The sequence below is a fragment of the Paralichthys olivaceus genome, chromosome 24 (assembly GCF_024713975.1).
Source record: "Paralichthys olivaceus isolate ysfri-2021 chromosome 24, ASM2471397v2, whole genome shotgun sequence".
NCBI lineage: Eukaryota > Metazoa > Chordata > Actinopteri > Pleuronectiformes > Paralichthyidae > Paralichthys > Paralichthys olivaceus.
Window position 1 is genome coordinate 12,369,639 of NC_091116.1, and position 14,966 is coordinate 12,384,604.

A 14,966-nucleotide genomic window follows, 5' to 3' on the forward strand; every position below is an offset into this window, starting at 1 on the left:
GTCTGTTTTGTTCATTTCTAAGACGTGTCTCATAATAAAGACATTCATCAGTGTGAGGCTGCGTCTCCTCTCCACAACCAGCCTGTGTGTGTTTGACAGTAAACACTGTTCACACCCTCATAAACACACGAGCAGCAGCAAGAGAACGAACGTGCGCAGCTTTAATCTGAAGCTGAACCTTTATCTTCTTGTAATCTTTCGACACGAGGGAGGAGAAATCGAACATCTACGACCTTTGGTAGAATGAGAGAAGCTCGTCCAGTCACCAGGATGTGGAGGAGACCGGCTCAGATCCTGGGTCTGATGCTGTGGATACTCGGCTGGGGCTCGGTGGGCTGCACGCTCGCTATGGACCACTGGAGGTGAGAGATTAGGAGTCACATCGATGAATGATCCGTTGAATTTGTTTTGCTTTGACGCTCAGACAGTGGAGGACCCGTCTCTCAGGACGGACACAAGTTAAACAGCCGGTTTGTCTTCAAACCAAATGACTCATGTTTTGGTTCACACACAATGAATCTTTATGACTGTTTCAGTTCTTCGTCTTCATCTTTATCTGGTGGGAGCTCAAAGGTCTAAAGAGAAGAATCTATATGTACTGAAGTTTTTCTTGACCTCAGAGTGGCTCAGGCGGGGGGGCGAGCCGGCTCCTCTGTGGTGGTGATAGCCTGGTACTGGTCCGACCTGTGGAAGGACTGCTACGAAGACTCCACTGCTCTGGTGAACTGTGTGGACTTTGGAGTTCTGTGGACGGTCAAACGTACGTCCGCCGAGACACTTTGATTCTCGAGTCACGATGAGAATTTATTCACAGGACCTGTGTTTGTCCTCCAGCGTACGTCCAGGCCGTCAGGGGGCTGCTGATCACCGGCCTGTGCCTCGGCTCGATGGGCACGGTGCTGGCGTTTCTGGGGATGGAGTGCACACGTGTCGGTGGCGACCAGAGAAGTAAAGACGGGCTGTTGATGACAGCGGCTGCTTTCCATCTGCTGGGCTGTGAGTGTGAACTGTAAATGACACTCTTGTACTTCTAGCGGGTCACCTGACGGGACTCTGACGAATCAGTGAAGGCTACGTGACGTCTCGCCGCTCTGAAACTCCAGAGCTGTGAGGACGCCGGTGGATCCGTCGCAGAGATGATGAGAAAATGAAATAATGTGGACGTGGCCTCAGTCTCAGATGACTAACATGGAGGAGGCAGGGTTGATACTGCATCCAGCCACCAGGTGGCTTCACTTGCAGGATCTTTGTTCTCTGGGTTCAGTTTCTCACAGGTTTGTTTCCATGAATCATGGACTCTCCCTCATGCAGGTTTGTCGGACGCGGCTGCTTATTGTTTATACATCAACAGAGTGGTGGCGGCTTTTCTACACAGCAAAGCAGATCCGTCAGAGCTGGGGTTCGTTTTTATCTCTTTGAATAACGCTCACGTAGAAATAACATGCGGCTCAATGCATCACAGCATCTCATTCTGACTCTTCTCCTCAGATATGAAATTGGAACGCCGCTGTATCTCGGGCTGACGGGAAGTTTCCTGGTGTTCCTCGGCTGCGGCGTTCACTGTGCAACTGTCTGCAGAGGAAACAATCCAGAAAGGTGTTTTAACTTAACGCTTCGTTAACGGAATCAATTTCAGCTCCAGGTCAAATTCTGACGAGTGATTTATTTCTCCATCTGCAGCGAACATCTCGTGGTTTCCCTGATGAGAGAAAAGGACGAGTTCACAGGAAAAAACCCACCAAAGAATAAAGACTCCCGGAGCGTGTGTGTGTACGAGGTGACTTCTGTTGTGATGGTGTGAAAAAATAAAAATAAACTGCAGTAACGACACAACAGCTGAAGGGAAACATAAAGTCAGAATATTAAATAGAGTAGAAATACTATGTAAAGTAAAGTAGAAACACTGAATCAACTAACTGGAAAAAACAATAAGAAGAAGAATTAACGGTGAAATGGTGATTTCCGTCTTCTGTAATAAAATATTTTGATATTCGGAGCAGTGCCTCTGCTTCATCTAATAAAACAGAATGTTTTATTTATGGGGTTATTTGGGATCTGAAGGGAAATGAGTAAGTTGAACCTGAGCGCTGGTGGAATGACTCACTCTCCTGAGTCCTGGGAACATGAAGATGCTGAGTTGGCAAAACTCCTGAAAAGATAAGATGAGACACAAGCAAACATCCACAGTGCTGGTGTGAAGCCTCCATATCAGCAGAGACACCGGTCAGTCCACTTTCCCTCTCGCTGGGGACTCGGACCTCTCGGCAGATCTTAGTTTTTCCGTAGACGGCCGACACTCGCCATGACGCACAGGACGGTGGTGATGTACCTGGAGATCGGCTCCTTCGTGTCGTGCCTGTGCGGCTGGATCCTGGTGTGCTCCACGCTGCCGACGGAGTACTGGACCTTCTCCGAGGTGGGCAGCATCGTGCTGACCACCTCCAACTACTACTCCAACCTGTGGAAGGACTGCATCTCCGACACCACGGGGGTCTCAGACTGCAAGGACTACCCCTCCATGCTGGGCCTGCCGGGTACGTCTGAAAACACCAGCTGTGAAAAATATCACAGCGTGATACAGAAACGACAGACTCAATCAAAAGAGTATTCTAAACTCAATTTATATTAGAGATATTTAAATGTAAATTACAGTTACAGGAAGTTTAATTCACAAAGGTAAAATAAGTTCATTTTAAATGTGATGTGTTTTGACAAACATCTAAATCCTTCACAATAAGATAATAGCCGTGGATAATCTGCTCCGCCTGTCGTCTCTCAGTGTACCTCCACGGCTGCAGGGCGCTGGCGGTCTGTGCCGTCGTCACCGGCTTCTTCGGAGGCGTCCTCATCCTCGTCGGGATGAAATGCACGAAGATCGGAGGCTCGGAGATCGCCAACGCCAGAGTGACCTTCGCAGGAGGGGTCACGTACCTGGTGTCAGGTAAACAACAAGTGAGACCAAGTAAGAATATTGTGTTTATATTATAGTATATTGATATGAGTAAAAACCACATGTTCTGTTAGGGTGCTGTGGGATGATCACGTACTCGTGGTGGGCCAACAAGGTCATCAGAGAGTACTTGGATCCACACTTCAGAGCACAGAAGTGAGTACTTTTTTGAGCCACTGAGAATATTATAACTTGTACTACTAGTATCACAGTAAAATATCATTTACTGTGCAGGTTTGAAATTGGAGCTGCGATTTTCGTTGGCTGGGGAGGATCCCTCCTCCTGCTGTCTGGAGGCACGGTGCTCAGTTATTTCTCTGGAAGAGAAGGTCTACCATCAAGGTACATGGGATATTTATATATATATATACTATCTATTATGTACATATATAATTATATACACACACAAATATATCTATATGTACATTTATGTACACATTGCTTTACATGTTCACTCCTGTATCAAACAGCAGTTCCTCAAAAAGGCCTCTGGGACCCGCCACGTACGCCAGCGCCAGGACCAGACGGACCTACATGCTGCCGGCCACGTCCTCCAGAGTCACGCTGGGGCCGCCGCTGTTCTATGAGGGCAGGAGGAGCCGAGGGGCCAGAACCACGCCGTCGAAGGGCGGCCGGCCCTTCAGCAGGGACAGCTTCGTCTGAGTCAGCCTGGAACTGCTGAGCTCACAAAGTGACTTTGAAGGAACAGTTTGACATTCAGGGAGATTCTCTGAACAACAGATTTATAACTCGTCAGTCCACAATCACTGTTTGTTGTTTTTTAAGAACCTGCGTCAGCTCTTTACGTGCAGCAGCCATCAGACTGGACTGCTCCTGCTGTGAGGAAGAGAGGAGGGGCTGTGGAAAAGGGGGTGTGTTAAAATCCATATGATTGGGACACACCTGTGAGCCAGAGAGGAAACAAAGAAAGAAACAAGAGGGAGAGGAGAAGAAGAGGAGAGGAAGAGAAACTAAAGAGTGGCTGGAACCAAAGAAAGCTGACGGACCACGTCTTCCTGAATCATCTGAGCGGGTTTGGATAACTTTACTTTTTTTGCTCATGATTAACGTGAACGACGGAAATCTGGGAAATCACAACTTCTCCCAGTTTGGACTCTCCCTTCCCCCTCATATCCCAGTAACACCACCTGGACTGAACTCACACACACACACACACACACACACACACACACACACACACACACACACACACACACACACACACACCTGTACATTTACAGATGGACACTATTCAAACGAATGAAAGCAAAAGAAGGACATTTACTTTGAAGTAATTGTTTGATGTTGTTGCTGATATGTTTTCATGTGACTCGGGACAAATTCTGAAATTAACTGAAGTGTTTTTATTTTGTCCTGAAATTCTGTTAAAGCATTAATGAGTATTGAAATTGAATTTTGGAGTGGACGTTATGTGATTTTGATTTAAACCTGTTCTTTTAAATTTGATATAATGTATAATTATAATTTAAATAGTTATATCTGGAGCCCTAATTAACACACTATCAGGTCTTCTTAAGTTACGCTACACATGCTGAAGACACTGCTTATTCATATCTACCACAATCGTACATGTGGTAAGGCGAGTGAGTGCATTGTCCCTAAATGTCAACGTGTTCCTTTAATGAGTGTTTACATATTTTGAAAGAAGAAGAAAGTGGATGAATCTTTTTTTTCACAGTTAATGTTCATGGGTTCTTTTCCTCCGTGGTGTCCACACGTTAATCAATCACAAGTGAATGGCTGAAAGTTGTTTTTATTTTCCCTCTTGTGAATATGAATGTTTTCTTTCTGCAGGTTTTGTGTTTTCAGTGATAAAAACAAACGGGTTTCCTTTCAACGGCTCCTTCTTTTGTTTCCTTTTCATTGTTTCAGTGTGAACTCGGCAGGCTCTCACTGGGACATCAGGAGGTTCCTCACAGTTTAGTGCAGCCACAGTTTGTCAGTGATACAAACTCAGAAAAGGTGATGGGTGAGGTTCGTAGGTTTTGTTGAAGAAAGACGGACAGAATAGTGTAGTTTAGTAAGTTTTATTGCTTGTATAAATATTTTCAATACAAAAAAAGACATAATATAAAATCTGATGTACAATTTCTTTACACAAACGACATACGTGGAGTGTGGGAGATCACAGAATGATTTAACAGGTAAACACTGAAGAGGTGTAAGACTTGGCACAAGATATAAAGAGGGACTGAAAAAAGAAAAGTCTTATATTTACTAGACGATAGAAAACTCTGAACCTGTTTTTGTGAAGTATTGCTCAAGTCTTTATTAGCAGAAGTAGAAAATATGGCTGCTTTGGCATCGGCCGTGGACGTCAGAGGAGGCGACTGAAGTTTTTGCGTCTGTGCTTGGCGTGGCGTTACGTCACCTGATCAGCTGTAGTGTCTGCTGTGTTTATTGCTCGTGTCCTCGGAGTCACTGAAGTCGCTGAGGGAGCACAGGCTGCTCTTCAGGGTGCTTCCTGTCCCGGCTTCAGTCAGACCTGCTGGGAACGAGACAGACACACATTTACATGTCACTGCTCAAACCGACTTACCAGAACTGTCTTCATACATTTTTTACAACAATGAAGTATAATTGTTTACTATTGTTCCTATTGTAGTATTATTATATATTTTTAAGATGGTGTCATGCGCATGTCTGTGCACGTGACAGACGTGTTGACTGAAACCAGCCCGCGCTGACCTGGATTAACCTGAAGGAGGAGCTAAGCCTCCATGGAACTCACTACAGGCTGTTTGGCGTGGAGGGTCCATGGCCGAGTTATTTTGTGATTTGCACTCCTCCTTTAAGGAGAAGGAGCTGCTGGGTTACCATGGCGATGGGAGGGGAGGGGTTTAAAGGTGTTTGATGACACCGGTGGGTTCCGTTGAGTAAACGCTGACCTGATTTGGGAGCCTTTCCTGTGGAGGTCCCCCACACGCTGGTGCTGGGTGAGTCCAGACTCTTCCTCAGTGGTCCAGAGCGCTGAGCAGGTTTAGACACTTCCTGTCTGTCCTCTAAGGAGGAGACCACCCAATCACTGCTTTCCTCCAGATCTGTGTACTGTCTCACACACACACACAAACAAGACTCACATTTGAACTTTCTTTTTAAAGTAATAATTATATCAATGAAACAGTACTCTTCATCATCCTCTCACCGTCAGCTCCTGCACCTCGTCCCTCCTCTCTGTCAAAAGGCTGACGCCCCCTGCTGGTTTCTTTGCTGCTCTCTCTGCAAACTTCTGCTCCATTTTTCTGGTCAGGACGGTGATTTTGTTTTCTAAAAGCAAACAGGCAATTTACAAATGATCTTCAAGTGGTTTAATTAACTACATGTCATATATTTACCTGGTGGTGAGTGCATCATATGTTATTAAGACCTAACCTGATTATAAACAAGACTTTGACGGCTTTAATGTTTTATTTAAAAAATGATATTAGAGACTTTTAAAATAACTTGTTGGAACCATTCAGGAAACTGAGCACTAACCTTTCTTGTAGTTCCTCTTATCCACATTGCCGTTCTGGTCTTTGTAACCCTGCAGCTGTTTGGAGTCGATCTCCTGCAGCTCGCTGACTTCAGACCACTCTTCCTCCTCCTCATCTTCATCATCGCTCTCTATCTTTGTCACTGCCGTCTTCGTCACCACACCCACTGACCCCCGAGGCAGCTGGGTGCCGGAGGAGAACGGCTGCCTGGTAACGGCCTGCCTGGCCTGGACCGGACTGGTTTTGCCGGCTCTGATTTGGACTGGGGTCGCCTGGATTATTTTGGGAAGTGGTGATTTGCCCCTCTGGTGTTTCGGGGGCTGTTCCTCCTCCATATCCTCCTCTTCAGATTCCTCATCTGAACTGAAAGGAGGAGTCCTTAAAAATCACAGAAACACAATGTTTATTTTAAAATCTTCATTTAACACGTAATGATAAACTCGATGTTATAATTTTCAAGGTATGTGAATGGTATTGGTAGTAAATAGTATATTTGATGTACTGTTGCTCAAACCTACTATAATTAAATTATCCAGGTCGTCTGCTAATCAGAAGGCTGGTAGTTAAATTCCTCCTTAGGCAGGACACTAAAAAATGCCCATGAGAATGGGACGCATGAGCGATGGTGAGACAAGAAAAGCTCTAAATAAATACAGTGTTTTGTATTTTTACTTGGGTGTGAAGGTCCTCGGAGCAGCCTTGCTGTTGGGCGTAGACGTCTTGGGATAGGCGGTGCTCTTGGCCCTGGGCGCCGGCTGGGGGGTCTTGGACTGTCTGACCGCAGGTCCACACATCACCTGGGTGGCACTAGAGGGAAGGCTACTGCTTCGAGGTAAGATCTGCAACACTTCATACAGACAGGTGACACAAACGCCACAATTAGCGGATGAGTCACTGCGTCTGAGCCTAAATCAGCTTATGTGGCGGCAAACAAGCTTTTACAGATTAGACCGAAAGTGTTGGGTACACAGTCAAATTACTGAAGTCCGGTGAAGTGTGGGTACTACTGGTCTGTGAGCAGTCTCAGAATTTAAAAAAGCACCTTGAACTGAGTGCCTGGATCTCGCTTGTGGTTCTGGAGGAGATTCTCTGGTCTGATCGCTCATCTTCTCATCCACACTGCCGGAGATCTCCTCCCGACAGCGCCAGTATTCAGGCATCTCCTTCGCAACGCTGTCCCGCTTTGAATGCACCTTGGCCAGGATGGACGTGAGCTCCCTGTTCTTCAGACCACTTTGATTCTGAGAAGAAGCAGAAAAAAGAATGTCAGGACAAAAAGAAAAAAAAAAAAAGCTTTACACCTCATTTCCACACAGCTGTGTGTGGGTGGAGTCTGTATACGAAACAGATTTACAGACACAAAACAAAAATGTGTGGAGAGGAGGAGCTAAAAGTGTGAGAACGTACAGGCTTGACTCCCAGGTTCTCCAGCTTCTTCGCGACTGCCTGCTCGAGCTCGGGTCGCATCTCCTTCTTGACGCTGGGGTTCCTCTTCAGAGCGTTGGCCTTCGCGCTCTGACTCGGTTTCTTCTGTGGAGCTGGCTCAGGCTTCCTCTCCACTGGCCTCCTCTCCACTGGCCTCCTCTCAGAGACACTGCTCGAGTCTGTAAAAGAGACCTCCCTCAGTCAGTCTTGTGCTGACAATCACACGTGTTGGGGCGTCACACGCTAAATGCAAAAATTAAACAAAATAAAAATGAGCATGCATTTGGCAATTTTCAAAGCAAGATCCATGCAGAAGACAGACGGACGAAATGATCATGGAACTGCTGTGGAAGGCGCGATGGAATATCACAGACCATGAGCTGGCTTTTCACAAAGCTTCTATGTGATAATGCCTTTTCATGTCAGTGTGCAACAAGACGATCTCAGTCTCGTAGAAGAAAGGGCCGCCCAGTACAGGCCGATGCATCCATGCAGGCAGCATGCAGTCGACCGGCTCGCCTTCTTTTATTGTCTGTGTTACCTTTCTCCTCTTCTGACAGCTCCTGTATAGGATCCAGTTTAAGAGCAAAGACTGGCTCCTCTAATTGGACGGGCACATGAGGTCAGTGGGAGTGAGGGAGTCAGATAAAACAGGCGTTAACAGAGAGGGGACATGGATGTGGAAACAGTACAGCTGTTAAACTGCATGAAATCCTTCATGCAGGAAAGCACATGCTCAGCCTGTCTGGGACTGACAGTGTTTCAGTGTTCTCATTTCATGTTTGGGATTCACTCACCAAGAACAACTCTCTTTGGTTTGGGCTCTGGTGCTGGTGCGCTGACCACCACTGGAAAACAGAACGAGATGAATGCATTAGAATCGTGTGTGCAGTTTCTGTTGGGATGAAGATTTGGGGGATGGAGTCCATACCTGGTACTTCCATTACTTTGGTGGGTGTGTTTGAGGAAATATTTCTTGTCTGCAAGTTGAACAAATAATCACAAGTTAAACCTCATGATTAATTATGATTAGAATTAAATTGTTATGTCGTGGAGCTGTCACTGAAAATACTATTTGTTATTAGAGCCAAATGTATTAATTAGCCGGATTTCCTGGCATCGGAAAAAAAAAGGAAAAGCATTCAGTCAAAAGTACAGTATCATCACATCAGTTCAACTCAATCTGAGCCAGTGCAGCAAATACAGGAAATCCTGAACAAGGCCTGAACGTCCGCCTCACTTCCTCTCCAGACATAATCGCACTAGGCGGCGATAACTCAGAGTGTGAGTGTGTGTTATTAACCTGCTCCCGCTGAACCTTGATGGTTTGCTGCTTCTCCTGCGGCCTCCGTCCCATCTCCTGCTGCAGCTGTGGGCTTTGCTCGTGCTGCTCGGACAAGGACACTTGAATTCTGCTCAGCTTGTCCAGCAGCTGGAGAACAAGAGGATGCATTTTCCAACAGGGTCGTTTCCTAAAGTGCTTGTTTAATATTTCAAACGTGCAAACTCTTGACATATAACCATACCTGATTCTTTTCAGACTCGTGTTGTTCCTTGTTTTTCTTCAGCATGGATTCCCACATTTTATACTGGAGAGAATTATTTTGAGCATTTTGAGTTATCATGTCACTTCACTCATTTCTAGGTTGTACAAATATGAGCTCCCTGCGCTACTGACCTGCTTCTTCAGCTCCTGGATGATTTGTGTCTGCAGGTGAGCAGAGTCGGCTGAGGTTTCGAGCTTGGATATCTGATTCTGATTCAGTTCCTATGAATGGAAATGAGAGTGGTTAAAAACAGTATGAAGATAAGAGCAAATTAATATCGTATATAAACAACATCCACGCGTCCTTTCCGTACATTGACAGCCTGAATATTTCGGTTGTACATAGATTCCATCTCTCTATGCATGCTTTCCCTGGTGTCTTCTATTTTTCTTTCCATGCGAGTCATCTCCTCAGCCTTAAAACGGTCCAGCTCTCTCAGGAGGTCTTTTTGCGTGGACTGCTGCTCCTTCTCCTGGAATTACACAAATCACAAATGCCTGGTTTAAAAGAGGCGGCTTCGAAAAGTTTACAGAGAGAAATATTTCCCCAAACTGTTATTTCTTAGAATTTAATTTAAAATCAGTTCTTCTCCGATGTGCTTTTCTTACCTGAGCTGCTTTGAGCTGCAGGTTCTGCTGCAGTTGAACGTTCTGCTCCCTCAGGCTGCTGATCTCCATCTTGAGAATTTCGATCTGGGATTTCTTTTCATTGTCCGACCGCAGCTCTGGAGGAAAGAGTGAGAGTCATATCATAAATTAAAACGTGGGGAAATGTTTTACATTTTATCTACAAGTAAAAGACAAGGCTGTTCTTAACCCTCTGAAAACAGACGTCCCGTGGGGCGCCCCCTAAGTGGCCACAGGAGATCGGTGTTTGCATGATCCTGTTTAAATCCATCTTAAATAAAAACGATAGCAGCTAGAACATTCATTATTTTTTGTACCAGAAAGCCAAGTTTGTGTTTTTACCTCATCACGCTCATGATGACGTCATAACCTTACGTTACATGCAGAGGAAAATGTGGCAACAACAGGTGGCGGCATCGGGGGATTTCCCTCATCTGCCCATGAGGGATTGTTGTTTACATGTTGGTGTTCAAATCGAAGAACAAAAACCATAACAGCTAAAACATAAAGTCTTTTATCTGGAGAAAGCAAAAGGTTCTGTCATGGATGGATGATTTCCACTGCAGACTTCAAACCAGTCTCCTCTTTGCTTTTCATGCTTTGCTTATAACTTATCTGACTCCAACTTTACCTATGTTTCTCTCTCTCTCTTTGTGTCAGATTGACTTACGGCTCTCTTGCTCCTCAGGATGTCGACGTTGCATGTGACTCTGGAGGAATTTGGGAGTGAGGAAGGCTTTATGACAAATTTGACACTGAAAGAAAGAAAGAAAGGAAAAAAAACATTAATTTATCACATTGTATAAGAAAACTCCCGTAACTGAGGAAACAGGACAGTTTAAATAAACAGAGGTTTCAGGCTTTGGTCTGAATCTGATCCAGTACAGATCCAGTATTATATAAAATGAATATATCTTTGCAAAACTAAGTGATGGATGAAATCAGTCAACTCATTAAGTCTGTTGATTAATAAGAACCGTCCCAATAAATTAATAATAAACAGATAATAATCTGGAAATGTACATTTTTCAGAAGGAAACTAGAAACATAAAATATCTAAGCAAACAATAAAACCCAATCGGTCGGTTCTGATTGTAGAGTAAAGTACTGACAGTCTTTCACATGGGGGATAGTAAATGAGGTTTCAAACACATCCCATGGTGACATAAAGCAGCTGACAACTGGAGCGTCCTCTGAGTTCAGGCGTTTGTTTCCAAACACTTGGCGTGAGCGTTGCTGATTTGCTCCCTGCGGCAGGCGTCAGCACAGAGCAGCTCACTGTCGCTTCGCAACTGGAAGAGTTGCTGCTTCTTCTCCACACATATCACACGCTACGTTTCAGCCTGACTTCACTCAAAAGTGAAAACTGCTGCTGCTGATAACTCGCCACGCCGTACGGTAGCAGAGATTCAAATGTGATTGAGACGCAGTTACACGTGTGCTTTGATGCAACAGAAGGTTGAAGCGTGTGTTTGCCTTGTAGACGTGTGGACAAGCAACAAACGCCGAACACAACAAACCCTCTCTATCAATTATTGAGCCACCTCTGTTAGCTGAGCTGGTAGCGCACACCTAGCAACCACAAGCTGTCATGACACACTATATCTGTTGCCCTGGCAACCGCTTGGCCAGGTCAGCAGCAGCCGTACACTCAAAGAACAGGGGGGGGGGGTAGATTTTTGATTTGTGCTATAAATAACCTAATAGCAACTGAGCAACACTGTGCACCTACACAACATTCACAGATATAGAAATGTCTTCAGCGGCAGAGTCGAAGGACAAAAGGCTGGACAGGGACTCAGAATATGAGGGTGGGAGCCCGTCACCATGAGGAATGCTCTGGATTAATAAAACTAATCACCACCATCTGCTCTAGAGCTCTAGATCCTATTCTTTCTGTCTGAAAACAAAGCTTATTAGAACTCAGCCATGGTTTCATCGTCCCCGTCGAAATCCTTTTGAGGGTAAAATGTTTCTCTGATAAAAGCCTTCGCCTGTTTCCCCTTTTCTCTCCGAACCCTCTGAAACGCACAAAGCCGGAGCTGTGAATAGATTTTGGGAACAATGAACGAGCAGGGGCCCCTGGGGAGGAGGAGTGAGGGGAGGTGCGGGGGTGATGGAGATGCATGTGTGAAATGCCAGTGGTGAACAATTCTGCCATGTCAGCGGTACCTTCTGGCTACTGATGAGCAGCTGGGACTGCAGGTCGCGCACGTCCTTCTTCCTCAGCTTGAGCTCGGCGTCCAGCGCCTTCACCTTCTCCTCCTGCTTGCTCTGCTGCTCCAGCAGCTGCTTGTGCTCCCTGCTCGCCGCCCCCAGCCTCTCCTCCGCCGCGTGCAGATTGAGGCTGAGGAATTCCTGGCAGTGGAGCAGCCACTCCACGGTGAGCTGCGCCAGCTGCAGGAGCTTGAGCAGAGCCGGGTCCACGGGGCTCCGGCACCGCTGGCACCGCTCCCCGTCCAGGCTGCAGAACGTCACCGAGCTGATGTGATCCTGGAGGACGTCCACGTCCAGCTGGCTCATCACCAGGTTTATGTCTACCGCGTTGATCCGCTGCCAGTCCACCATCTCCCTGCGAGGGCGGAATTTGAAGGGGAGGAAGGTGGAGGTGCCACTGGAAGGAGTCATCCCTGCTGCCGGTGCACAGTGGCCGTTCACAGAGTGCTGGCTGAGTGGTGAATTCAGGAGGGATGGGATCCCCGCTGAGGAGTGGGTCCCCTGGGTGTCACTGGTGTAGGGGTAGTAGATTCCGTTGTGAAATGGCTGCAACAAAGACAAGACACAGACACGGCGTGAGTCACAGACAGCCGAGCACAGACCGATCCACCTCTGACGCTGCCGCGGTCCGCGGGAGCTCCTCTCACCATCTCCGGCTGGTTCCTGCGCCTCTACCGGGGGAAGGGGATCGATGAGCGGCTGCCGCTCTCTGGTTCCGCCCCCTGGTCGTGGCTGTGCGTCGGCCACGTTACCATGGAGACCCGGGCCAGCGTCCCCTGGGGAGAGAGAGGGAGGGTTGTGAAAAAAAACTCTCCAACACTTGAACCTTCTTCTTTTAGACTCTCCAACAACAACAACAGACAACAACAGACAACAACAACAGACCCGCTCGTGCGTCGGTCGGTGTCACGTCTCCAGAAACATCCACTTCAAGTCAGGGCAGGAAGTTAATCCCCCCTTTAAAAAACACAATGGCGCACATGCTGGAACATGTTCACGAGGAAATTCAAACTCCTGCAGGAGAACAACACGCAGCCTGGGGGGAGCAGCTAGCTCTGGAGGCTAAAGCTCGCTAGCTAACGGACTTTTCTCCCGCTCGTCGCGCGGGATGAAAACTTCTTTAAAACCTCTTCGCTCCCCCTCAAACACCTGGAGGAGTTCCGTATCACGGTTCACGCTGCAGCCCCCCCCCCACCCCTTCCACCCCCGGGACACAGCTACTCACCGGGCGGAGGTTAGTTCTGGTTCTTCTGGACGAAGGGGCTCCGGGAGGTTCGGGGGGGGGGGGGGGGGACGTCGACGCTGGGCTCCACATTCCTCCGGGAGAAGCGCGCCATTGGTAACCAGCGCTGGGCTTCCGGTCAGGACCTCCACAGTAAGAGCGGAAACGACTGCAGCAGAGGACAGAGGGAGAAAAACACACACACGTCAGTTTTTATCTATCTTCGGTCAGAAGTAGGAAAAGTTATGGATTAACCTGCAGTGGACACGCAGAAACAATTAAAGCAATAGAACTTATATATAATGAAACACACGACCCATTGAATTAAAATGTATATATACCACCAAACATGCAATCCTGTCGCACTGTGTGTTTTCTTTTTATGTGTAATATTTTCTATAGATTCAATATGTTTCATTGTCATACACACAATAACAGACACAGCGGTTTATTATTGGGCAACGAAATTCTTATTTTGCAACTGCCCGACCAAAGAGCTATGCTTACTAATATAAAAAGAAGAAATATATATAAAATAGGAAATATAAAGTGCACATGCAATGCAAAATATATAAGTAGAATGAGAAATAAGCATAATTAAAATAGAGAATAAGATGACAGATGACTGATCCATGTGAAGTAAGACGGCAATTCAAACAACGTGCATAGATGTAATGTGCAATGTCTTGTGCAAAATTGCAAATATATATAGGTAGATGGTGGTTTTTCCTTGTGTTCAGTAAACGTTAACTTTTCTCTTCAGCCTTTAAATAGATCTCGCCCACTGTGCCGTCATCCATCATTGCTGCTGGTGCTTTGTTTGACTTTATTATGATTCAGTAGATTTCTGAGGCAGCCCTGCAAACATGCAAATGAAGATTGTACCAGCAGAGGTCAGTGTGGATCTGATCTCAGCCCTGCAGAGCCTGTGGCTTCACTGTGGAGGAGAGATGAGGTTTTCTCTCTGTCAGAGGAAATGCTGCTGTGATGGAGAGCAGCTGCAGGAGGCGACACAGTCCTGGCTGTAACAGGAAGCAGGAAGGACACACACACACGCACACACTTACACATGCATGTATAGTGTGTGTATTCCAGGATCAGTCTCAAATAGTTTGTTTTTAACATAGCATAAAAGGGTGCTTCACTTTTAGAAACAGTGCTGCAGCAACAGAACAAAGTGACATAAAGTGTGAAGCATAGATGTGTGTGTGCTTTAACATTACACACCCTGTCAAGAAACCCCCTGTATGTGAACGTCCCAGCATGTCGACCTCTCCATCAGCGTCCCACTGCTGGAGGAGGACGACTGCGTGCCATTTCCCCGGCCGTTCCCCAGACAACGTCAGTCGACTTCTGATAAATAGAGACTTTAATTCCTGCGGACAGGGTCTGCCACTGTCAGGATAGCCTGAGGCGAGCAGGAGAGACGCTCCTCACAAGCTGTGCCCACAGTAAAGACTCCTGCCAGTGGCATCACAATGA

At 46.6% G+C, this 14,966-nt stretch overlaps 3 protein-coding genes across 7 annotated transcripts; 2 read left to right on the forward strand and 1 right to left on the reverse strand.

Moving 5' to 3' along the window:
* Positions 1-110: 110 nt before the first annotated feature.
* On the forward strand, positions 111-1,817 carry LOC109645309 (claudin-10-like). The gene is made up of 6 exons (XM_020110877.2): positions 111-362; positions 621-760; positions 835-996; positions 1,312-1,399; positions 1,489-1,596; positions 1,681-1,817. Exons 1-6 carry the CDS (start codon positions 244-246, stop codon positions 1,799-1,801), a joined length of 738 nt encoding a protein of 245 aa, XP_019966436.2. The 5' UTR covers positions 111-243; the 3' UTR covers positions 1,802-1,817.
* Positions 1,818-2,302: 485 nt separating this feature from the next.
* On the forward strand, positions 2,303-4,808 carry LOC109645308 (claudin-10-like). Of its 2 annotated transcripts, none has more exons than XM_069520862.1 (5): positions 2,303-2,534; positions 2,780-2,941; positions 3,025-3,106; positions 3,185-3,292; positions 3,421-4,808. In XM_069520862.1, exons 1-5 carry the CDS (start codon positions 2,303-2,305, stop codon positions 3,611-3,613), a joined length of 777 nt encoding a protein of 258 aa, XP_069376963.1. In that variant the 3' UTR covers positions 3,614-4,808. The 2 variants fall into 2 exon arrangements, with proteins under 2 accessions (XP_069376963.1, XP_069376964.1); XM_069520863.1 differs by having other exon boundaries at positions 3,424-4,808.
* Positions 4,809-4,982: 174 nt separating this feature from the next.
* dzip1 (DAZ interacting zinc finger protein 1) lies at positions 4,983-13,573 on the reverse strand. Of its 4 annotated transcripts, none has more exons than XM_069520849.1 (19): positions 13,488-13,573; positions 12,910-13,038; positions 12,218-12,808; positions 10,716-10,800; positions 10,028-10,143; positions 9,733-9,891; positions 9,551-9,640; positions 9,399-9,461; positions 9,176-9,304; positions 8,804-8,852; positions 8,670-8,720; positions 8,414-8,473; positions 7,855-8,051; positions 7,490-7,688; positions 7,120-7,294; positions 6,449-6,825; positions 6,117-6,238; positions 5,860-6,019; positions 4,983-5,456 (listed from the first exon to the last, which is right to left on the reverse strand). In XM_069520849.1, exons 2-19 carry the CDS (start codon positions 12,910-12,912, stop codon positions 5,347-5,349), a joined length of 2,736 nt encoding a protein of 911 aa, XP_069376950.1. In that variant the 5' UTR covers positions 12,913-13,038; positions 13,488-13,573; the 3' UTR covers positions 4,983-5,346. The 4 variants fall into 4 exon arrangements, with proteins under 4 accessions (XP_069376950.1, XP_069376948.1, XP_069376949.1 ...); XM_069520847.1 differs by having other exon boundaries at positions 4,983-5,459; XM_069520848.1 differs by lacking the exon at positions 13,488-13,573 and adding an exon at positions 13,148-13,295 and having other exon boundaries at positions 4,983-5,459.
* Positions 13,574-14,966: the final 1,393 nt, after the last annotated feature.